This window comes from Ornithorhynchus anatinus, chromosome 2 (genome assembly GCF_004115215.2).
Source record: "Ornithorhynchus anatinus isolate Pmale09 chromosome 2, mOrnAna1.pri.v4, whole genome shotgun sequence".
Lineage (NCBI taxonomy): Eukaryota > Metazoa > Chordata > Mammalia > Monotremata > Ornithorhynchidae > Ornithorhynchus > Ornithorhynchus anatinus.
In genome coordinates, this window is record NC_041729.1 from 171,253,338 (window position 1) to 171,278,821 (window position 25,484).

The 25,484-nt window shown below is 51.2% G+C and overlaps 1 protein-coding gene across 1 annotated transcript; it reads right to left on the bottom strand.

Annotated features, from left to right (window-relative positions):
• Nucleotides 1–237: 237 nt before the first annotated feature.
• On the bottom strand, nucleotides 238–24,351 carry LOC103165447 (alpha-2-macroglobulin-like protein 1). Its single transcript, XM_039914770.1, has 15 exons — nucleotides 24,346–24,351; nucleotides 23,268–23,399; nucleotides 21,802–21,927; nucleotides 21,246–21,312; nucleotides 18,213–18,327; nucleotides 15,758–16,040; nucleotides 14,594–14,711; nucleotides 12,734–13,017; nucleotides 11,726–11,849; nucleotides 7,541–7,851; nucleotides 6,946–7,069; nucleotides 5,676–5,956; nucleotides 4,400–4,523; nucleotides 777–904; nucleotides 238–513 (listed from the first exon to the last, which is right to left on the bottom strand). The coding sequence occupies exons 1-14, from the start codon at nucleotides 24,349–24,351 to the stop codon at nucleotides 777–779; spliced, it is 2,223 nt and encodes a 740-aa protein (XP_039770704.1). The 3' UTR covers nucleotides 238–513.
• Between the last annotated feature and the right edge of the window lie 1,133 nt (nucleotides 24,352–25,484).

Here is a 25,484-nt window from a genome sequence, read left to right on the forward strand (position 1 = left end):
ATCATCAGTGCACAGAACTATCTTGTGGATTCAAAGGTGACTCAACCAACATTAGATGTGATCCACAAACACACACTTACATAGGCTGCCTACTGGCTTGTACTGGCCGTATACCATCCTTCTCTGTCTCTGCCTCCCAATCCCTCTTTCCCCCATCCCTCAGCCTCCCTTCCTCCATCTCTCTGCTCCCAAAGCTTAAGGTTTGTCTTTACCATTGGGCCATGAGATGAAAGCTGCTCAGAATAGAATTGTGAGGGTTTTATTGATCTGGAAGGAAGGGTCCCAGACAGAGGGGCAGGCAGGCAGGTGGGCATCACTCTCTGAGAATGGCAGGGTCTGAGCCTCCCTGGTGGCAATCAGCTGCTTCATCCTGCTCTCTCCAGGAGTTACCCCGGAGCCCTGGGAGTAGGGACAGGACTGAGTCCTTGGATGCTGCATGTGCAGGTGGGTAGTCACGATATGGTCACAGCACAGGTTCTGGATTCTCCTGCTTCCCCTGACCAGCAGCCAGTCCTGAGGAGAATAGCACAGCAAATGAAGAGTGGAGTGTGTGGAGAGCCCTGTGGATTTGCGGGTCTGTGTGTTTCTGTGTGTATGGGGCATGGATAGTTGTGTGCATGTGGCAGGAGAGGAGGATGGGGAGAAAAGGGCAGAGGAGAGCTGTGTGTGTTGGTTGGGGGGAGTGGGGAAGGCGGGTCCTTGACTCATGTTTTTCAGCAGTGATGCTTCTCCCTCACTGGGTTCATGGCCCCCAGCTCTGGACAAGGGCATCTCACCTAAGCGTCACTGACAAAGAGGACTCTGGTTGTCATTTCTTTCTGTCCCGATGCTGGAGCCACCACATTGTCCACGCAGATGTTTTTCTCGTTCACAGCCTTGGTGGTGGCTGTGAAGACCACTTGCCCTGCAACAGACCATGCCAAACTGAGGATGATGGTCTTCCCGGCTATCACAGCCGGAGGCCTCCAAGGTCAGTCAGATCACCCCCGGGACACTGGCTGGGACGTGGGTGCCAGGACTATTGGGGGTGGGAATCAGAGCCAGGAGAGGCTCACCTCTCCCTTGGCCAGTGAGACACCTGGCAATGAAGCATCAGACCAGAGATGCTTGGACAGAGCCCCAGGAGAGGGGAGATCATGTCTCTAGTCCACTAGGGGACCCAAACGTATGGGGAAACTGGAATTATCCAAGCGGCCACCATGCTGGTCCAGACACCTATCATGTCCCATCATGGCTCATGCATCAGTCTCCTCACCTATTTCCCTGTCTCCAGCCTCACCCCCTCCACTCCATATTTCACTATGAGCCTGGATCATTTTTCCAAAACATCATTCTCCAGCTTCCTCCCTGCTCCACAGAACTCCCCACTAGTTGCCCATTCATCTCTGCATCAATCACAGGCTCCTGCCCACTGGCTTTATGGCACTCAATCATCTCTCTCCCTACACCCTCTACTAGTCCTTGCTCTTCTCCCATCACACCCCAGCTCGCAATCTTGTTGCATCTCAAGTCAACCTACTCACTGTGGTCTGTTAGCTCCTTGTGGGTAGGGATCACCTATACCTTCTCCTTTGTATTGTACGTGCCCAAGTGCTTAGTACAGTGCCATGAGCACAGTAAGTGCTCAATATATACTATTGATTACAGATTGATTGTTTGATTGTGCCTTGTTCTCTTCTCTCACCATTGACCCCTTGCTCAAGCCCTGCCTTCTGCCTGGATCTCTCCCTCCACCCCCTTCATATTTGCCAGACTGCTATTCTTCCCCTAAGCCCTACTAAAATCACACCTCTTCCAGGAGCCTTCCACAGTTAATCTCTCATCGCCCCACTGTTTTTACCCCCTCAACTGCAACTTCGGCAGTTCTGCCTCACCTAAGCACATGGATACTAGCCCTCCCTCATTCCTGCAAATCTTTATCCTATCTTGCCTCCTTCTACCTGTACTTTATTACTAGATTGTTTGTTTCTCCATGCAGATTGTAAGGGAGGCATCATGCCTAGTAACTCAAAATTGGACTTAGTACAGTCAGTGCTCCACACAGAGAAAGCCTTCAATAAATAGGAGACGATGAGCAGATGCTGGGTTTTCAGAGGATTTTGACCAGACTCGACTGAAAAGCCTTGTAAAAAACCAAGTTCTCCAGATCCAGAGGGAGTGTTCTGTTCTGCCCAGACACTGGGAAAAGAATGGGAAACGGGGAAGGGGGAAAGCGAAGGTCACTTTTAAGAGTGAGAGTGTCAGCTTGAGTGCCTGGACTGGGCTGGGGCCACTCTTTTTTATGATATTTGTTAATTAATAATAATAATAATAATGTTGGTAGTTGTTAAGCGTTTACTATGTGCAAAGCACTATTCTAAGCACTGGGGGGATACAAGGTGATCAGGTTGTCCCTCATGGGGCTCACAGTCTTCATCCCCATTTTACAGATGAGAGAACTGAGGCACAGAGAAGTTAAGTGACTTGCCCAAAGTCACACAGCTGACAAGTGGTGGAGCTGGGATTAGAACCCATGATCTCCGACTCCCAAGCCCGGGCTCTTTCCACTAGAGCCATGCTGCTCCAGTTAATTAACTGTGGTATTTCATAAGCGCTTACTATTCTAAGCGCTGGAGTAGATACAAGGTAATCAGTTTGGATATAGTCCCTGTCCCACATGGGGATGACAGTCTTAATACCCATTTTATAGATGAGGGAACTGAGACCCAGAAAAGCAAAGTGATTTGCCCAAGGTCACACAGCAGACAAGTGGTGGAGCCGGGTCTAGAACCCAGGTCCTTTTGACTCCCAGGCCCATGCTTTCTCCCCTAGGCCACTCTGCTTCTTACTCTTCTTTAACTTCTTGGGAGAATCCCTCCAGGAGGGACTGTGCAGTGAGCGCTCCCTGCAAGGCCTCCAGAAAGCAGAAAAGGATGGGAAAACCTCCAGAGGGCTCCACTGTGGGCATGGGATGCCCTAGGATAAAGAATTGAAATTCCACTCTGGTTTGCTAGTCTGGGAACCTCTGACTGGCCATGGGCCAAGTGAGGTCTGATGGCTCTACGGCCAACTGCCCTGATCAGGTCAACTTTGGAAGGCAGTGGCCTCCAGAGAGGCTTCCTGAGGCGGGGCGTTGGTCAGGAGGGACAGACTGCGGGGGAGGCAGAGCTCAGCCACACGATCCAAACACAGCTGCCCTACCCTGAACTTTGGGAAAGACCCAGGAGGGCAGCCATGGTGGCTGTTGGGAGACGGAGGGGTCCAGAGCCTCTGGCCTGGACAGATGCAGGCTAGGAGGGGCCCCAAGAGATGCCTGGAGGACCACAGCAGTTGAGGACAGGATCGCCCAGAATGGCCCAACCAATCCCCTCCTCCACAACAAGAGACCCACACTGGGACTCCAGGGTAGAAAGTCCAAATCAAGCCAAGGGAACATGTGTCTTTATCCCCAAGGGAGTGTGGGAGGTGCAGGGGAATTCTGCACAGGCTGTGTCCCCTGGGACACTGGGCAGAAAGGACCAACAGGTGGTTAAAGAGGGTTTGGGCAGATATGTGGCTGAGTGGTCCTTGCTGGGTCCAAGGAGGGGAAGTTAGGGATGGAGAGAGGAAAAGGCAGGAATGGGAAATGGTTCAACCTTAGCATCCAATGATATGTCCACTAAGGCAGTGGTTACACAATCCCTACAAGTGTCCCAGGCCATAGCTAGAAGCAGCTTGGATGGGCCACAGAACTAACCCAACATTGGCACGGTTAGACAAGCCATGAAATTGACTCAACTCAGGCATGGCTGAAGGACTGTGAAACTGACCCAACATGGGCATGGCCAGATGGGCCATGAAATTGACCCAACATGAGCGTGGCTGGATAGGCCACGGGGTGACTACATTTGCCTCTCAGATTGCTTGCCCTCTCCTCTCAACTTTCCTGGCCTCTGGCCCACAGTGACCCCTTTCCCGAGAGGGCTGACTGGAGTCCCCCAGCCAGCTCATGACCCACAGTGCCTTGGTTTTAATCCTGGCTCAGCCACTTGTCTGCTGTGTGACCTTAGGCAAGTCACTTAACTTCTCAATACCCCAGTTACTTCATCTGTAAATGGTGATGAAGACTGTGAGCCCTATGTGTGACAGGGACTCTGTTTCCAACCCATTTATCTTGTAACTCCCCCAGCATTTAAAACAATGACTGGCTCATGAAAGTGCTTAACAAATACCATTATTATTGTTATTATTATCATTATTATTATTAGTTTCCTCCACTGCCCCACTCCCAGAGTCCCTCCCCAGAGGACTGACAAGAAGGGTCCCCTGCCCCCAGTGCCTCTTGCTGCCCACTTCCCGTAGAGTCCCACCCCAGAGGACTGACTGAAGGGTTGTGGCGGGGGGCAGGGGCAGTGGGCCTGGCCAGCCCCCTCCTACTCACCCAGCTTCACCACCTTCACATCCCAGAAGAAGTTCTTGGGGCTGTCTGGGCAGAGGCAGGATGTGTACCGGTAGTTCCCATAGTCAAACACCACCCCGTCGACTTCCTCAATGCTGCTCTCGACCTGGCCAAGGTACAGCAGGTCAGTGGTCAGCACCCGAGTGTCACTGCCCACTCCCAGGGTCACCACCCACTCCTAGTGTCATCATGCAGCCCAGGGTGGGCTGGAGGGCAGTGGCCAGGGTGTGGAGGCTGGGCTGAGTTGGACCCGCCTCAGGAGAGGCAGAGGCTTAGGTGGAGGAGGACTGAAACAGAATTCCACTCGCGGATGACTCTGGATGTAATGGTCATGTCCAACTGCAGCCTGAACCGGCTTCAGTCCTCAACCCGCTCACCCAGGGCTCTGTCCCTGTCGATGCTCCAGAGGCAACTAGCGGGAATACTCCCAGGAGACCCTCCAGGATTTTGGAAGAAAAAATCTCCATTGACAGAGATGAACAACGCTTCTGGGTACACCTCTCCAGCATGTCCCCACTTTCCTGTCTGGGAAAGTCCCTTCCTGTTTGGGAATTCAACCTGATCCCTTCCCTCTCATTCCTTACTCCATAGGCATGGACAATGATTTCTCATCAGTCATTGATATTTACAGAGTGCCCACTTTGCAGAGCCCTGGACTGGGCACCCACTGTGTGCAGAGTGCAGAACCGGGGTCCACTGTATGCAGAGCACTGGACTGGGTGCCTACAGTGTGCGGAGTGCTGCCTTGGGAGAGTGCAATAGTGGTACAATAATGATAATGATGATCGTGGTGTTTGTTGAGCATGCACAATGCAACAAACACTATGCTAAGTGCTGGGGTAGATAGGGTGCAATTAGATGAGATACTGTCCCTGTCCCCGTGGGATGGGGCTTGCGGTCTTGGCAGGAGGGAGGGAAGGAGGAAGGACATTTCCAGGATGAGGTGGTCACCAGCTGACTGTGCCCCTGAGAAGACCATGGTGAGCCTTGCCCTCAGGGAGCAAGGCCTGACTCTCAAGGGACCCGCCGCCCATTCCGGTTCCAACCACCCTCTGCAGAGCCAGGTAGTCATCGGACAGCCTTCAGACAGCCCTCGTGCCACCTCTGCCCCCAGGGACCACCTTCCCTTGGGTGCAGCCCTTCTCTCTCCCGGGCCCCGGCTGGAGATGGTGGAGGGTGGGGGGAGAACTCGGTGAGAGGCTCAGTGTGTGGTTGGGGTGGGGGCAGGGTCAGAGTCATTTCATGTTGTGACACCTACCACAATACAGTCGTCCAGGTGGTCTGTCACCTTGGCTTTCAGGGTGAAGGGCTCCCCTCTGATCACGGAGCTAGGCATGTCCAGCTGCATAGAGTAGGGTCCCTGGTTGGCCACAGCAGGGTGTGGGGAGGCAGGCAGGTGGACCTCGGGAGATCCAGGGACCCGGATGAGCATGGGCTTGGAGATCTGGTCCATCCGGCCCTGCTCTGGCACCACGGTTTTGACGAAGCAGATTTTCTGCCGGTCGAGGACCTCAGCGTAGGCTCCGACCATGGTCTGACCTGCAGATGATGGCGGGGCTGGTTGGGGATGCCGGGCCGGGCATGGTGGAGAGAGACCCTGCCCGGCCCCCCACCCATATCACAGTGGCCCCACGGGGCCCAAGGAGAGGGATCTGACCTCCCCTCTGCTTCCCTCCTCAGCTTCCAGAGCAGTGAAGTGACTTGCCCAGGGTCACAAAGCAGGCAAGTGGCAGAGATGGGGTTAGAACCCAAGTCCTCTGACTCCTAGTACCATGCTCTTTTCACTAGGCCATAGTGCTCTCTCTCTCTCTCTTAAACACACACACAAACACACAAACACACACCACACACACATACACACACACCCACACACCCACACACACCCCCACAACCACACACACAAACACACACCCCCCACACACACACCCCCCCCCCCCCCCAATCAATCCTGCTTCTTCCAATCACTGCTACTTCTTTTTCTCCTCTCCTCCCCCTGGTGACTTTCATTCATTCATTCATTCATTCAATAGTATTTATTGAGCGCTTACTATGTGCAGAGCACTGTACTAAGCGCTTGGGATGAACAAGTCGGCAACAGATAGAGACAGTCCCTGCCGTTTGACGGGCTTACAGTCTAATCGGGGGAGACGGACAGACAAGAACAATGGCACTAAAAACACCTTGAACTTGAACACTTGAACACCTCAAGCTGCTGGGGGCCCTCTTTCCTGTCTTGCCTTGTCCTTTCCTTGGCCCGGGTCAGGACCCGACCCTGTGGTTACCTCCCTTCCATCTCCTCTGTAGCCCTTGGTCAGCTCCCTGCAGGGGCCCCGTGGATGTCTTCTGTCCTCCAGAACTCAGGCACTGGTTCCCTACCCCCCACTGTGGGTCCCATCTGGGTCTCCCCACAGTCACTGGTTGGTGCCATAGTCTGGTACCCTGCCTGCAGTCCCACTGTTCCTGCAGTTGTCCTTCCTAAAGCCCCCACCCCCGACCCTGGGCTCCAACCCCCACCCCCAGGGCCTCACCTAATTTGGATGTCTTTGCCTCCCACACGTATGATCGGTTCTGGCCAGAGCACAGGCAGCCGATGTGCTTGGCATTTCCATCGGGGAACTCCAGACCTTCAGCCTCTGCTATGCTCACCTGCAGCTGGAGGGAAGAGGGAGGGACTATGTGATCAGCTCAGCTGCTGCTGCTGCTGCTGCTGGGGAAAGGAGAGGCAGGGCGGGGTGAGGTAGGGCAGGGCAGGAGACAGGAGAGAATGGGAGGGGACAGGAGGGGAGAAGAAGGCCCTCTTCTATCAGAAGATGAGGTGAAGGAATAAAGGTTTCCATTGTTCAGCTGAGGCATGTCCTGGACACAGGATGGCCCCTTGAGACCTCTTTGGGGCTCTGATGAAGGCTCACTGCATTGACATACTGGGTGGGATGAAGAGAGTCCTTGAGGGAAAGATCTGGGGCTGGTTTCAGAGCAGGGAGCAAGGAGCGGGAACTGGGGACTGGGGGGCATGAAGCATAGTGCAGGGAGTGGGGACTGGGCAGATGAGGATGACAATGATAATGAAGAATCCCTGGCACTGCTCATGCCCAGGAGAGCGGGTGGCCTGCTGGGATCACTCACCACAATGCACTCCTTGAGGTTGTTGGAGACCCTGGCTTCGAGGGGGAACAGTTCTCCCGGACTGGCTGAGTCAGGTACATCCAAGTAGATGGAGAATGGCTTGGGGCTGTCTGTCTGAGAGGATTGGGGGGCCAAGGCCGCACCCAAAACGGCCCCCAAGGCCTCACCCAAGGCCACACTACGGGTTGCTGGTTTGATGAGTACGGTCTTGGTGATCGATTCCTTCATTTCAGTCTCTGGATCCACCGTCTCCGCCTGACAGATGTCCTTATTCTGTAAAACCTCCGCTGAGGCAGTGCAAGGAGCAGGACCTAGGGATACAGACAGGTGGATGGACACATCACCAGTAAACTCAATTTCCACACATCTGGTTGGCCTATTGACCCGCTGACAGACTGACCAACTGACCGACCAACTGGCCGATTAAAAATCAAGTCTATCCAGAGGTAGATTAGCGGCAGGTAAGAGGTAACTGCCTGTCATTTTCTTCCTCCTCCTCCTCCTCCTGTGCCCCCAGCTCCTGCCCCAGTTCTCTGGCCTCAAGGAGCTTACAGTCCCAGAGGGGAGGTAACAGACCACCTTTCAAGAAACCAGACACAGCCACCCCATTATAGAGAAGCAGTGTGGCTCAGTGGAAAGAGCCCGGGCTAGGGCTTGGTTCTAATCCCAGCTCCACCGCTTGTCAGCTGTGTGACTTTGGGCAAGTCACTTAATTTCTTTGTGCCTCAGTTAACTCATCTGTAAAATAGGGATGAAGAATGTGAGCTCCACTTGGGACAACCTGATCACCTTGTATCCCCCTCCCCCCCAGTGCTTAGAATAGTGCTTCACACATAGTAAGCACTTAACAAATACCATCATTATTATTATTATAATGCTCTCCTTTCATGTTCCTCTTCTAGTGCTCTTTCATGATGGTTCCTCTTGGACTTAATTGACGGTATTCCTGGCAGTGGAATTCTGTCCCCCAGATATAAAAGTTTGCCCAGTTTACCTTAGCTTCAGCACTTCCATCCCTTTCTCTTGGAAGGATTTTGACTAAAACTCAGTTCAGTTTCCCATTAGCTGTGGACACCTACCTATTTAGCATAAATTATTCAGATCTATTCACACAAGGTGCATTTTGGCTGTCTTGGATGTGAAAGAAATCTGAACATTTTTCTTAAAAAAGAAAACCATAAAAATCTTACATAATTACATTTGTGTTTGACTGGATCTTTATATACACTGAGGTTTTATCGCCTTTTTTCATACATCTTGTTTTGTTCAGTGTCTTAGACCTTGGGAAGACATTCAGGCACTTTACCAGTTCCCTGTGGGAAACTTACAGTGCTTAGCACTTGGTAAGTGCTTAACAAATACCATAATTATTATTATTTACCTAGCACCCATTTGCTTAACATTTTCATGGATCCAGTTAGCAGCGTTAATCGATGGATAGAATTTATATATAGTTGTCCTCTTACTCTAAAAGATTCACTGACAGTGAAATTATAGTGCTTAGTATAATGCTTGGCACATAGCAAGCACTTAATAAATACCTCAATTATTATTATTATTATTACTGATCTGTATGTGGCTGAAAAGACCTTTGTGGGCCCATAGTCCCAGTCACATTATGCCCAAAACAAGATTGTTCCTTTTAAATAATAATAATAGTGTGGTATTTGTTAAGCACTTATAGGCACTGTACTAAGCTCTGAGGTAGATAAAGCAAATCAGGTTGGACACAGTCGCTATCCTGCATGGGGATAACAGTCTTAATCCCTATTTTACAGATGAGGTAACAGGCACAGAGCGGTGAAGTGACTCACCCAAGGCCACACGGCAGACAAGTTGCAGAGCCGGGATTATAATCCATGACCTTCTGACTCCCAGGCCCATGCTCTATCCACTACACCACGTGGTGTGCTTGCAACCCCTGGCGCTGTATTCTCTTTTGACTCATTGTCTCTCATTCCTTAGAAGGCTTCTGCTTGAGAACAGGGTTTGCCTTCTTAATGGCGGAATGCCATGCTGGTCTGTCCTCAGAAACTGACTCTCGGTTTTCAGTTGGGACGTATCATTGTCTTAGGTTTTGTTTTCCCGTGTCCTTCCTCTGCCCTTCTGGCTTTGTTTCCCAATCTCAGCTCTCCCCAAAGCAGCTGTTTGGGTTTCCTGCTGTCGTCCATTCTCCTCACTGGTCTCTCCCAGAGCAGCTGTGCTGAGGTGAGCAGACTTTAATGTTTGGAGATGGTCTTTGTTTTAGAAGTTTGCCATGATTCTATTTTGCCACTGAATGTCGGGTGTAACCCATAAATCCTATAAATGGTGATGATGCTCTTATTTCTTAAGCACTTTCTATGTACCAAACATTGTTCTCAGTACAGGGACAGATCCAGGAGAATCGGGTTGGACACAGTCCTTGTGCTATACGGGGCACGTAGGAAGGAGAACAGATGAGGAAACTGAGGAATAGAGAGCTATAAGGAGCAAGAGCCAGAGGAAAGGGTGAGGGTGAGCCAGTGGTCATTCCCAGCTGCTATTTCCTAGTGCTGCCCTTTCCCAAGTGTTTAGAGCAGGGTGTGGCACACAGAGGGTGTTCATAAACACCCAGTCTTCCTGCAGTGAATCTGTACCCTATGTTTTCGACAGAATGTGGCTGAAGAATTGGGGACTATCCCTCCAAAAACCTATGTCCATCTGGATTTCCCAAGGGACAACATTTCTGGGTGCATACTGGGACCGGGACTGTGGGTCCTGCATTAACCTTTTTCATAGGTGACGCTCACCATCAGGGAGGTCTTCTTCCAATGTGAAGGACAAATGATAGAAATGCATGTCTGCTTTGTGTTTACTATAGGCCAGGCACTGTGCCAAGCACTGGGGAGATCCAATCCAAACAGATCAGACAGAGTCTCTGTCCCAACCGGGGTTCCCAGTCTAGGGACCTGATCACACTGCATAGTTGGAGGATACAGCTATGCCCATGTGTGGTGAGGATCTGGGCCTGTCAATCAATTAATCATATTTACTGAACACTTACTGTGTGCAGAGTATTGTATGAAGTGCTTGGAAGAGTACAATAGAACAGATTTGGGAGACATGTTCCCTGCTGACAATGAGCTACCACTTTTGGGGGTCTGTGTGCTGTAGTGCAGGTTTTCCATCACCCCGGTCCACCGGGAATGGAGCCCTGATTCTAGTGGAGCCAAGAGTCCCACACTGGACCCTGATCATTGACCGCCATGCCCCGGTGCACCTGGAAACTGCCTGATTGCATCATCTTTACCACAGCACTTACTCCAGTGTTTGGCACATAGTAAGCACTTAACTAATATTAACAGCTACTCTGAAGGTGCAACGGAAAGAACCCGGCCCTGGAATCAGGAGCCCAGTCCTGTAGTTCTGGTCCAGCCTGCTGGGGCTGGGCCATCGGGGAAAGGTTTCTGAACAACAAACGGCCTATGGTTTCCCAAGGGTGGAGAGGCCCAGCAGAAATTTTGACAAATCCCTCCTGCACTCCCATGGCTTCCCTGGCCTGGAACTTATTTTAAAGTCTGTTTCTCCCCCTCTGGACGGTAATTTCCTCAAGGCAAGGGATCGTGTCTACCAGTTCTATTGTATCATACTTGGAACTGTGCTCGGCACACAAAAAGTTCTCATTAATACTGATGAATGACTGATTGATCAGGTGGTAATGATCACAGTGGCGACCTAGGCCACCACCTACTAGATCATAATGCTCCGGCCCGGCGTCGACCTTTGTCATGGTCACTGCAGCCGTCAGTGGGGCCTGAGCATCAAACCACTCCACAGGGACTTTGCCATGCACTGTGTCCCTCCCTGCCTGCCCACTCATTGTGCTCTGGCAGTAGAGGGGACTTGACGGGCATGGTCCGGAGAACTGGTTCTGAGCAGGCCACTGGCACTAGAATCAACTCCTCCATGTGAGGACTCCATCCTGACATCTCAGACCGAGGTTCATCTGCTGTTCTTGATGGGTGACCCACATGATCAGGCCCAACTCTTAGAATCCCAGAATAGTCACCCGAAGTTTTCTGGCGGATCTCACCTTCTCTTACCTACCCAGTATGCTGGGCACTGTGATTGGCACAGAGTGAGTGCTTAATGAATAGTAGTGATGACAAAACAGCAACCACAAGGGCAGTAACTATAGCATGAACAACAGCCCCAGCATCTCACCCAAGCCAGTGGCCCGCACGTCCCAGAAGAAGCTCTTGGATTCCCCTGGGCACAGGCAGGTGGTGTACTTGAAATTCCCTTCTGGAAAGTCGAACTCCTTAGTGTCCTCCATGCTGATTTTGACCTGGGCACAGAGAAGACCACCAAGTGAGGTGCGAGAAGTGTGCGCAGGTCCGGGTTCCAGCCTCCCTCTCCCAAGGTGTGCGGTGTAGGGTAGGGGCAGGGAAGCAAAGCCCATGCTGACCCTTGATGCTCCTGGCCTGGACTGGCCTGACCCGACCCACCTTCCTAGTCCTTCTTCACCCTTGAGGCTGGAGCAAGGTTGGGGTTGCATTGGGGTGGGGGGATAGGGCTCACTCCTCGGGCCTTTGCTATAACCTCCAGGGCCGTAACCCCTCTGTTGTGGGGGCTGCAGTTGTTCCATAACAGGAAGACTGGAAGATCATAGAGTGGGAGCTGTGATCCCCACTGGATGGTGGACTCACCCTGGAGTTACCTTGTGGCCTGGTGGCTCGGGACACACAGGGACTCCAAGGGTGGAGATTCTGGGATGGCCTCATGCTCCCGGCTGGAGCGGTCTTGTTCTTGTGCTCCAGAGTCCTCCCCTCCCCCATCCCTCCCCCACGGAACTGCTCTCATGGGTGTTATTCCCCCAGAGCCCACTTTGTGGGATGCCTTGCCCATCTCAGCTTGGGGTGCCAGCCTGCAGGCCTGGGCAAAGCCTTCTTTAAGGACGGACATTAGGTCGGTCAGAACTGTCAGTGACCCCACCCTCCGGTGCTGGGGTGGGGAGGCTGTCTGAGAGCTGTGTGACCGTTGGCTCTGGGGTGTGGCCGGGGAACTGGCGGGGGTATTGGGAATTCAGAGTCCAGATGACCAGGCTGAGGGTCCAGGGGTGGGGGACCCAGAGCAGGGCTGCTGCACCCAAACCCGGAGGCTCTGGCTCCCAAAGGTCATGAGTGGATTTCCAGAACCCCAGACCCTGGCCAGGTGCAGGCCCCCACTCACCACAAGGCACGCCTGCCACTGGTGGGGGCTGGAGACTGTGGCTTTGGCCCCAAAGGTCGAGCCCTGGGTGACAAACAGTGGCACATCCAGATGCAAGGAGAACTGTTTCATGCCAGGCAGGGAGCTCAGAGTGGTCCGGGGGCCACGGGGGAAGCCTTCAGGGGTCTCCACAGAGACAGTCTTAGTCACCATCACCATCTTCCCTGTCTTGGGCACCACAGTGTCCACATGGCAAAGATTCCTGTTATCCAGGGCCTCGGCAGTCACGTTCAAAACCACTTGGCCTAGAGGATGGGCAGGAGAGAAATGCCAATTCCCAGTCAGCTCTCACCTGGAGCCCCCATTCCGGGACCCCATCTCCCCCAACCCCTGATCCCCAACTCCGGGGCCTCTAGACCATCCTTATTTCCCTCCATCCCTTGCATGCCGCACTCTGGGGCTTCTCCACAGTATCCATTTCCCCTAACCCTTGGATCTCCTACTCCAGGGCCTCTGCACCATCCTCATTTCCTTTCAATTCCTGGATGCCCGACTCTGGGGCCTCTACATGGTCCCCATTTCCCAGCCCAGTCCAGTCCAGTCCAGATTCCAACTTCCCTCACTGCACAGTTCAATCCAAGTCCTCACCCCCAACCCCACACAGTTCAGTCAGGGGGCCCTTCCTCTCTCCCTGCATGGTCCAGTCTGGGCCATCCCCCAAATGGTCTGGTCCAAATCCTCTCCCCTTCCACCCTGCACAGTCCAGTCTAGCCCGCCCACACCCCCAGGAAGGAGAGAAGCTGCAGAGCTGAAGGGAGAAGCTCTACAGTCCTTTTCTCCTTTTTTCTTCCTTCTTCTCTCCAACCCAACCCCTCCTCCCATAATACATTGTACTAGTCGGGTCATCCAGCTTCACCCTGCTCCCACCAATCTCAGAGGTTTTAACACTGGGCCAGTTCTTGGGCTCAGACTAACTCTCCCTACCTCTCTGGAACTCTGTGCCTCTCCCTTCCTCCCTCACTTCCTCTCTCCTTCCTTGCCTTCCTTCCTCTCTCCCTTCATTCCCATCTCCTTTTGGATGGTCAGCATCTCCCTCTGTCACACATCCAGGGGCACTGCCACAGGGAAGCAGGGAAAGATGGGCTCTGAGCAGCCATCTGGCTTCAATCACGAGCCTCTGGGACAGCAGGCCCTCTGGGTTAATTGTCCAAGGTCACACAGCAGACAAGTGGCCTGCTGAGAAGCAGTGACCCCTAGTGTCTAGATCCCGGATCCCTCAGCACTGTACTCGTCTGCTCAACTGTATATATTTTCATTACCCTATTTATTTTGTTAATGAAATGTACATCGCCTTGATTCTATTTAGTTGCCATTGATTTTACGAGATGTTCTTCCCCTTGACTCTATTTATTGCCCTTGTTCTTGTCTGTCCGTCTCCCCCTATTAGACTGTAAGCCCGTCAAAGGGCAGGGACTGTCTCTATCTGTTGCCGACTTGTTCATTCCAAGCGCTTAGTACAGTGCTCTGCACATAGTAAGCGCTCAATAAATACTATTGAATGAATGAATGAATGAAATCAGAAGGATCTGAGTTCTGATCTCAGCTCTGCCACTTATCCTCCCCCTCTAGTCTGTAAACTTACTATGGGCCGGGATATAACATATTGTACTCTCCCAAGCACTTAGTACAGTGCTCTGCACACAGAAAGTGCTCAATAAATAACACTGAATGAGTTGGACAGTTGCTTGAACCCAGATCTTTAGGCAGAGGTCAGAGGTAACAACTGGTCTTTGTTCCCATCAGTGACTCTAAAGTCCTGACAGCTTAGTGTAATATGGGATGTAGGTTGTAACCCATTGTCCTTGTTGTCCTTGGACTCACCTGATCTGGAAGGCCTCACTTTCCATGAGAAATTCTCCGTGCCACACAGACAGGTAATGAATTTGGAATTTCCACTGGGAAACTCTATCCCATCTGTTTTGGCCATTGCGGTCTGGATCTGCAAGGTGGAAAGAAGTTTGGCTGAGATGTGGGGCTTCTTCCAGCTGGCTGCTGGGAAGGTGGAGATTGGATTGTCCCTAGCATAGGCTCTCCAGAGGAGGGTGGAGGCCTGAAACTCCTCCTGAGAAGGGTCTCCCGGGGTATGGATGTGATCATTGATGGGTTGGAGGCTGGTTCTGGCAGGGAGTATGGTGGATGGTGGAGGCGGGAGGCAGGAGCAGCCCGGTCCTGGAGGGAGACCTGGAACACAGACGGCTCCCCACATACCCACCGGGGGTGCCCAAAGTCGTGCCGTGGCCCACTGAAGGTGGACTGCGAGACCTAAGAACATGAGCCCACTGGATCTGCTGGAACCAAATCAGAGGCAGCTGGCTTGGGGGGCAATGGGGACTAGGCCAGAGCAGTGGGGAATGAGACCAGTGCTGGGAGGACCAGAATGGGTAGGGAAGGATGAGGCTAATGCTGATTGAGGCAAGTGGGAGAGATGAGACCAGTGAAAGGGGGACAAAACCAGTGCAGGAAGGATGCAGCCAGTGAAGGCAGGGATGAGGCCAGTGGGGGCAGGGGAGTGAAGCCAGTGCAGAAGGGATGATGACAGAAAGGGAGGGATAAGTCCAGTGCTGGGGGGATGAGGCCAACCGGGAGAGGCAGGGACCATATTACTTCAGTATGGGACAGTGCCCTGTGGAAGAATTGTAGGTAGGGCCTGGCCCAGGAGCAGTGAGCCCATGGTGAGGATAAGACCCTTGACACCTTTGGGTACAGCCTCTCCAGGAACTGGCTTCCCTGCCTGCCAGTCACTGGGCTCCACTTTGTCCAAGGGGAGCCCCATGTTGCGAGGAGCCCACCTCCACATCCTTTCTGCCATTAATAATAATAATAATGATAATAGTAATGATGGTATTTCTCTGGGTTTGGATGTGTTTGTGCTCTCCCAGAATTGCTGGCTCTGAAGAGGCTAATCCTCAGTCCCAGCAACTGAGAGCTGGGCACCTGTCTGAGCCTAACCGGAACCCATGCTGCCTGGGATGGCCTGGCACCTACCAGCAGGCAGGCCCGGATGTTGTTGGTCACTTTGACTTGCAGCGGGAACTCTTCGCCCATAGCAGCCGTCCTGGGCACTGTCAGCTCCACAGAGAAAGGCTCTGAGTGAGGGCCTAGGGCCACCGGTGTGTGTGTGGGGCCGGCCAGGACGGGGGACCCCCGGCTGTTGAGATGAACCGGAGGGGAAAGCCCAGTGCCCAAGTCGGAGGAACAAAATGCCAGGGCCTTCCACTCTGCTTCCGCCCTGGGGGCCATGAAAGTCATATCCGCCATGCCAGTCTTCCTGCGGGTAAAAGGAATGGTGAAGACCCAGCTGACCCGTGAGGGCATCTGACCTGCAGGCCGGACACTCCTTTCAATCCAGACAGAATTCTCAAGAAAGTGACTTGCAATGGGAGGCTGCAGAGCCCATTTGGTGTCCAGCCCAGGGTGATCTGACTGGGGCAGAGAGAAACAGCCTCCCAGCCTGAGGGCTGGGAGGGGGTAGGGAAGAGCAGGCAAGGGGAGAGGAGAGCAGTCTCTCAATCCTGAGAGCTTGGAGAGAGCAGGGAAGGGCAGCAAAGGGTAGAGGAATGGAGGGAAGAGCAGCCTCTCAACCCTCTCAATGGAGGGAAGAGCAGCTTGGAGGAGATGGCAGGGGAGGGGAAAGCAGCCTCTCTAACCTGAGATCTAGGAGAGGGTAGGGCAGAGAAGAGCAGGGGAAACTGACTTGAGGCCTTCCAGAATTTTATGTCCATCAAAGCAGCTGGGTCCGTCTACCAGGAATGGAACCAGCACTGGTTTCTGAGGTCAGCCGTGCACCAGCCCATTTTCTGGGCAGAAAACACATGCTGCCCCATTTAGCTCCTGCCCAGAGGTATCAGCGAGCCATGGCCTTTGGGACTCAGTGACATCCCAGGGCTGCCCCTGTCACTGACCCTACCATTGCCACATTGGGATGGGCAATGTGTACATATGTCCTGTGTTCAGAGTGGACCTGGTCCTGTGCTCACTGTGGTTGTGTGTTCCTGTGCTCACTATGTATGTGTGTCCTGTGCTTAATGTGTACATACATCCTTGTTCTGACCGTGTCCATGCAGTCTGTTCTCCATCTCTCTAAACTGTAAGCTCACTATAGGCAGGTCATATTGTACTCTCCCAAGCACTTAATACAATGCTCTGCACATAGAAAGTGCTCAATAAATACCACTGATGATGATAATGACGATAATCACAGATGGGTGCTCTGTGCCCACTGTAGATTTGCATCCCTGTGCTCACTGTGACACATGTCCTGTGCTTACTGAAGATGGTTGTTCAGTGGTCACCATGGACTTGTGTCCTGTTCTCTCTATAGATGTGGATGTGTGTCCTTGTGACTCTGTAAGTTTGTCCTTGTGCTTACTGTGTAGGTGTGTTCTCTGCTCATTGTACAGGTGTAATTTGTACTCATTAGCTATATATGCGCTTGTGCTCAGTGCATATTTATAATCTATGCTCACTGTGTACTTGTGTCCAGTGCTCACTGAAGATATGTGTCCTGTGCTCACTCTGGGCATGTGTCTTGTGCTTACAGGTATGGGTCCTTATGCTCAATGGCTGAGCTGGTAGCTGTCTCATTTGGCCTCTTTGCTGTATGCTAGATCTGCAGGGCAGCATTTTCTGAGTTTTGTGTGTGTGTTTGTGTGGTATTTGTTAAGCACTTATTATGTTCTAAGGGCTGAAGTAGATACAAGCTAATCTAAACTGTCCCACATGGGACTCACAGTTTAAGTAGGAGGGAGCATCCCCATTTTACAGTGGAGGAAACTGAAGAACAGAGAAGTTAAGGGACTTACCCAAGGTTGCATGGAAAGCAATTGGCACAACTGAGATTAGAACCCAGGTCTTCTGACTCCCAAGCCCAGGCTCTTTCCACTAGGGCCATGCTGTTTCTCAAATGAGGATCTCGGATGATTGACTGAAAGGACTCAGTTGGTTCAGGCCAGGAATCTAGCCAACACAATAGGAAGAGGAAAACTCTTCCCATTTGTGAGAACCTCTGTTAACGTATGAAGGTGACATGGAAAGAACCTGGCCCTGGGAAGCAGTATACCCAGGTACAAGCCTCAGCTCTGCCTCTGACAGGCTGGGTGGCTTTGGACAAGCCACTTAACCTCTCCAAACCTGCCTTTCCTCAACTGTACTATGTGGATGCATTTCCTGCTCTCCCTCTCTCTTAGACTGTGAGCCATGTGTGACACAGGGACGGTATCCAACTATAATGCATCTACCCCAGCAATTAGCTCATAGTAAGTGCTAAATCAATACTGTAATTATCATTCTTATACCCACAGAATTAATCATCTTTTGGATGCTGCTCTGTTGGTGCCCAGTCTCAAAGCCTAGTGATAGGTGGGTGAGAATCTATTTCAAGAGGAATTTTAAAGAGAAATAAAAGCTAACAAGGAGAACTAAGAGAGTACAGGAAACTGACCCAGTAGAAACCAGGCTCCACAACCAGTTTTCAGCTCCCCAGTATGCCAAAGTGTTGCCCTGGAGACCAGCTCCGGGTACTGGGATGACAGGCATTGGGTTAGATATTTTTGGACCTGTTGGGGGAACAAATGAGAAAACCACGTCAACTCTTCAAGGGGAAGGGAAACTGATACCCCCAATCTGGCCCCATTCCCTGGGAGCTTGAGCCTGCACTAAGGATACCTGATGTCCTCCCCCCTCCCCAACCCCCCCCCAATTCCCCATCCCTCACCAGTCCTGCTTCACATCCTAGGAGAGATGATTCAGCGGAAACTCAGTCCTGGGACAGCACAAAAAGGAATTTGGGCAGGGAGGAAATGCCAATTTCTGTACTGCTTCAAACATCCTCTCTAGCTAAATCCAACAGCCTTTACTCCATGTTAATCTTCCTCCATGTCTCTGCTGCTTTTGTCACTGTGGAACAACCTCTTCTTGTGGAAACCTTACCTAAACTTGGCTTCACTGACGTTGTCCTCTCCTGGTTGTTCCATCCCTCTGACTGCTCCTTCTCAGTCTTTTGTGGGCTCCTCCTCTGCCTCCCACCCTTTAACTGTGGGGGTCCCTCATGGCTCAGTTCTGGGTCCTCTTCTATTCATCATGTACACCCACTCCCTTAGAGAACTCATTTGCTCCCGTGGCTTCAACTGCCGAATCTACATAGATGATTCCCAAATCTTTCTCTCCAACCCTGACCTGTCTTCTCTGTATTCCAGCATTCCTTTTACTTTGATGACATCTTCATTGGGATGTCTTACTTATACCTCAAACTTATGTCCAAAACAGAATGCTTCATCTTCCCACCCAAATCCTTTTCTTCCCTGACTTCCCCATCACTGTAGAAAACACCACCATCCTCCCTGTTTCACAAGTCTCGTAACCTTGAGGTTAACCTCAACTGTGCACACAGTAAGCTGTCAATAAATATGATTAAATGGACTTATTTCTCTCACTCAACCATAGATTCAATCTGTTACCAATCTTGACAGTTATATACTCACATCTCTAGAATCTCCCTTTCCTCTCCATCCAAACTGCTACCACTCTGATCCAAGTCCTTATATCCTGCCTTGACTACTGCATCAACCTACTCGCTTACCTCCCTGCCTCATGTTTCTCCCTCTTCAGTCCATGCTTAACACTGTCCTCTCCTCTAAACTCAACTCCCTCACTCTCCTGTCCCTCCATCAATCTTATACAACCAACCTGTAGCCCTGGATCACCTCTACAACCAATCCACAACCATGGACCAGCCCCACCACCAACCCACCGCCCTGGACCACCTCCACAACCAACCCACGGTCCTGGATCACCTGCATAACCAGCCCAAAACCCTGGATCACCTCCACAACTAACCTGTAGCCTTGGACCAACTCCATAACAAACCCACAGTTCTGGACCACCTCTATAGCCAACCCACAGCCTTGGGCCCCCTCCAAGTATCTTCCTCCACCCTTGTGCTCCAGCTGCGAAGCACTTCTAGTGGAAATCCAGATACCAAGCCAATATTGTCCACCTCAAATTAATCCTCACTTACTACAGCTTTGCCCTCTCCTCTGCCCAGCAACAATAATTCTTCATCTTTATTGACACCCATGTTCATTGCCCACTCCAGCTCTTTCCAACTTCTAATTCCTTCCTCAAACCCCCTTTTCCTCATCCCCACCATCTCTTTCCCCTAATGACCTGGCCACCTACTTCACTGATAAATTGGAAACCATCAGGCTGATGTCCTTAAAATCTCCCCTGTTCCTCTCAAAAATCTAGCCCATTCACCTGAACCTCTGACTCCATCCCCTTGCACCTTATTAAAACACTTGCCCCCTCTCTTCCACCCTCCCTGACTTCCATCTTCAACTATCCATTTTCCAACTGCTTCTACCTCACTGGTTTCAAACATGCCCAATTCTCCCCATCCTAAAAACATGCCCAGCCCTCCCTTGACCCCATAGCTCCCTCCAGTTATTGCCCCATCTCCCTTGTACCATTCCTCTCCAAACTCCTTGTGTGACTTGTTCAAGCTCGCTGACTCCACTTCCTCTCAACCACTTCTTTCCTTGACCCCCACCAATCCGTTTTTCAGCCCCCTTCACTCCACGGAAACTGTCCTCTCTACAGTCACCAATGACGTTCTTGCTAATCCAATGGCCTCTCCTCCAACCTAATATTCTTCAACATCTGTGCCATTGATACTGTTGACCACCCTCTTCTCCTGGCTGTAAGCTCAAGTGCAGGGAATGTGTCTACCAACTCTGTCACATTGCTCTCTCAAGTACTGAGCACAGTGCTCTGAACAAAGTAAGTATTCAATAAATACAATTGATTGATTGATCCAAACATTAATAACTTTGGCTTCAATGACACTGTCCTCTTAATCAATCAATCAAACAATCCATTGAGGTTCTTCTCCTATCTCTCCGGCTGCTCATTGTCAGTCCTCATCTGCCTCCCATTCTCTAACTGTGGAAGTTCCTCAAGGCTCAGTTGCAAGACTGCACTCGGGGGTGGGTGGGATCCCAGGTTGTCCCCATGAGCCCTAGACCAGCCAGGGGGATTGATTCTGAATGATGACAGGGGAGAAGCCTGCTACAGAAGTTACAGCACTTTTGGCTTGACTCCCTCAGACTAACTATTCCAGTCACACTTGCTCTGGGCCTCAGCTGGGTTCCTGGGAAGGGGAGCAGGAGTCTGCTGCCCTGGAAAGAAAATGGGGAGGGGCTTCAGGGCCAGGATTCATTTTAGACAAGAAGAGGGACAGTTAGTCCTGTCCAGATTCTCAGGACTGAGAGGGTTGCAAGGAAAGTTCTTAATTGTCATTCTGGATATGAGGGCAGTGTCACTTTACGGATTAGATCTGTGGATGCTCCCTAGACCCTGCCTCTCTGCACCCACCCAGCCATCTTGCACCCCCCCCCCCACACCCTCCTACTCTGCCCCATCCCTCACCACCCCTCATGGAGTTAAACTATTTTAGGAAATGATCCACTAGATTTACCGTCTTTATTTCTACAGTCAGCTGGGGATTTCATTTTCGTGTTGGTGAAAACTTTGAATCCTATTTGCTAGTAAAGGGAAACAAAAGAAAAGAGTTTAAATGGATGTTCACTTATGTTTTTCTGTTCTAGAAAATAAAAGTCTAGAATCTTGGGGCTAAGATTTCCATGACCCTTGGTTCCCAGAAGGATTCACTCCATGACTGACTCCCTTGATCTCTGGAAGGATTCACTCCATGACTATGGGCTACCATGTCTGTGCTGCCCTTCCTCAAGGTCTTTCCTCCCACTCCTACTCCCTCTTTGGACACTTTGGCCTGGTCTTTCTCCTGCTGATTCTCTGTCCCCTGCTTCTTCTTCTTCATCTTCACCCTGCCTTTCTTTAAATGAGTTTCTCCTCCTCTCCCTGGAAATTTCCATTCTGGTCTCCTCCTTCCATCCCTCCCTTCTCCAGCTTCTAGTTATTTCCTCCATGACCTTCTCCCCCTGGACATTCCCCTTGACTGATCCCCGGGGGCAGTGGGGTGGGTTCGAGGTGGAGAGCACTCAGTTTCATACTTTGAAAAACCTGTAGGCATTCCACTTGGCAGAGAAGTCTCTGAGGGACCCCCCAGCACCTGGGCAGGGGCTGGGGTCTTCCACAGCCGCGGGATATCCAGACACTTGCTGGAACAAGGTGGCTGCCTGTGGAGGGAGAAGGAGACATAGTTCCATAAAGGGTAGTTTCACACTTGAGCATGTGCAGAGCTGGTTTCATACACGAGCATGTGCAGGGCTGGTTTTGGTTTTGCACACAAGCATGTACAGGGCTGGTTTCACATACAAGCATGTGCAGGGCTGGTTTCACACCTGTGTCTGCCCTGAAGCACGTGGGTGCAGCATTCTGTCCTGTGCTGCACAGTGAGCTAAAGCCCAGAAGAAATTGGCCCAAAGCCCCAAAACCCCAAGGCCAGAGCATTTCTCCAGGCTGACTCAGCCTCTCCTTGCTCAGGACTGCCAAGGGCCCGCCCAGGGCCTGATACACAGATGCCACTTCTGCCAGGCAATGTTCCCCTCTGCACTGCCCACCTCTTCCACTGCCACTCCCTTGGTGGGCTGCCCTGAGGAGCCGCCTTGCTGAATCACTGGGTGACACCAGCCCTGAGTACAGTCACCAGGCTGACACTTTGTCCCCCATGCCAACCTCCCACACCCTGTTTATGGAGACCAGGGTCTCCAGGCATGGGCACAGCCACTGTCCCCCGGTCATCAGCTCCTTGCCCCCTCTGCCACAGTGGGGCCAAATAGGCAGCAACACAGACCTTCTTGCTCCTCTGGTACCAGAGTGCCAGCCTCAGTGCCCCAAAGACCTGCACTGCCAGTCCCCTGGTCATCGGCCCTTTCCTTCCTCCTTCTCTTTAACGATGCCAGGGTAGGCAGCAGCCTGAATCTTTCCCCACTTAGAGAACGTTGGGGCCCGGGACTCTGAACAGCTCTGCTTGGGGCACCGAGAAGCCAGAAACCAGAACTCCTGGGAAGTTGATCCTCATCTTTTCTTTCACATTATGTTTTTGTTTTTTGTTGTTCCCTTTCCTTGCATACCTGCCACCACCTTTTCAGCCTTATTCTTATTAATCTATCAATCAGTAGTATTTACTGAGCACTTCCTGTGGGCAGGATATTGTACTAAGCACTTAGAAGAGTACACTATAACAGAGTTGGTGGACATGATCCCTCCTGGCTCACAAGGAATTTACAGACTAGAGGGTGAGTCCCTGATGGCCAGAATCCGAATCTAATCCTCTTCTCTGGACATTCTCATGACAGTGCTCTGCATACAGCAGGTGCTCAGAAAGTATCATTACTGCCACTAGACAGTCAGAAGCACCTGTACCCCAGGCAGTTGCTGTCAATCATTTGGTTCCTGGGCCCATCAGGACACCCACAGGAAGCTTCAGTCTCACAGTGAGGAGCAGCTGTTTTGTTGTGCTCCCCTCATTCCCAGCCCAAGAGGTCCATGCAGGCATGGTGCTGGAGGAACTCACCTGTGGCCCGAGGTCCCTAGGCCTGTTTGGGTTCAGGGTGTGGAGGGTGCATATGGAGCCAGGAGCAGCTTGGACTTGAACTTTGACCTCCGAACCAGGAAGGACTTCATTCTTCTCAAATACAAGCTTCACCTGGGATTTCACAAGAGAATAACAACCATAATGACAGCCAGCCCTTGGGAACACCCCTTACATGGACACAGTAGCTTTTATAAATTAGTTTCTACCTCCTTGTCTCTCAGAGCATCACTGAACACTGGGCAATAAACTGCCCAGGGACAGGAGTCATGGACAGTGTCCAACCCCATGTTGTCGCTGCCGAGCCTTGGGCATGTCAAACATTTGTCAGGTACATTGAGAAACATTTAAGAAGCAGCATAGTCTAGTGGATAGAGCATGGGCCTGAGAGTCAGAAGGACCTGGGTTCTCATCCCAGCTCCACCACTTATCTGCTGAGTGATCTTAGGGAAGTCATTTCAGTTCACTTCTCTGTGCCTCAGTTACCTCATATGTAAAATGGATACTAAGACTGTGAGCCCCATGTGGGACATGGACTGTGTCCAACCGATTATCTTGTATCCAACCCAGTGCTTAGTACAGTACCTGGCACAACAAATACCATAAAGGGGGGTGGGAGGCAGTCGAGGAAAAAAGAGAAAAGAGAAAGAATGAGAGAACTAAGATTTGAGGGGAAAAAAAGAGAAAGAAGTGTACACGGTGGAAGAAAAAGAAGATGAGGAGGACAGAGTGGAAAAAGGAAGGAAAGGAGAAATGCAGGAGAGAAGGAAGGGAAGAAAGACCGGGGGGGAGGAATTTTTTGTTTAACATCTCCAGAATCCATCCCCTCTTCTCCATCCAAGCTCTCATCACACTGATCCAAGCTCGGGTCATATCCCATTTCAACTACTGCATCAGCTTCCTCACAGGCTTCCAGCATCCAGTGTCTCTCCTCTCTAGTCCCTTCTTCTCTCTGCTGTCAAACCACATTTTTGAAACACTGTTCTGTGCACATCTCTCCACTCCTCAAAACCCCTCAAAGCTTGCTCGTCCATCTCCACGTCAAGCAGAAACTCCTGACCGTCATCTTTAGGACACTCCATCAGCTCCCCTCATCTCCATTTGTTTGCTGTGTGGCCTTGGGCAAGTCACTTCACTTCTCTTTGCCTAATTACATCATCTGGGAAATGAGGATTAAGACACTGAGCTGTATGCAGGACAGGAACTGTGTCCAACCCAATTTTCTTGTATCCACCCCAGCATTCAGTACAGTGCCTGGCATACAGTATGTGCTTAACAAATACCACAATTATTATTATTATTATTATTATCTAAACACTCTCTCATCCTACTACACCTCAGCTTGCATCCTCCATTCTGCCCAAGCTCACCCTCTCACTATGCCTTCTCAACTTTCTCAACTTCTCATCTTTCCCTCCTCTGACCCGTGGTTCCTGCCCTCCCTTCTGACTGAAGCCCCCTCCTGCTTCCAGTCCATCAGACAACGCTTCTCCCCATTTTTACAGTCCCTCTGGAATCCCACCTTCACCAGGAAGCCTTCCCTCATCAATATTTCTCCTTCCCTGCTAATATCTCAGCCCTTTAACATCTCCTTAATATTTCTCTGCTCACCATTTCCCATTGCAATTGTGTGTGCTATTTTACATTACTGAAGTACTTTCATTCATTCATTCATTCAATCGTATTTATTTAGCACTTACTGTGTGCAGAGTACTGTATCAAGCCCTTGGAAAGTACAAGTCAGCAACAAATGGAAACAATCCCTGATCACAACGGGCTCACAGTCTACCTTAGTGGAAGAAACCTGAAAATCAGAGGGCCAGGGTTCTGATCCTGGATCTGCCACTTGGCTGCTGTGTGGCCTTGGGCAAGTGACTTAACTTCCTTGTACTTCAGTTTCCTCATCTGTAAAATTGGAAATTCATTACCTCTTCTCTCTCCTGCTTAGACTGTAAGTCTAGTGAAGGACAGGGATGGTATCCAACCTGATTACTTTGTATCTACCCCAGTTCTTACTACATTGATTGGCACATAGTAAGCGTTTAACAAATACCACAATTATTATTTTTATTACTATTATTCTCCCAGTAGCAGGGGGGAAAGGAGGAAGGAGGTAAAGAAAGGATGGGCAAAGGGAGGGTTCTAATCTTGGCTCCTCCACTTGTCTGTTGTACAACCTTGGGCAAGTCCTTTAAGTTT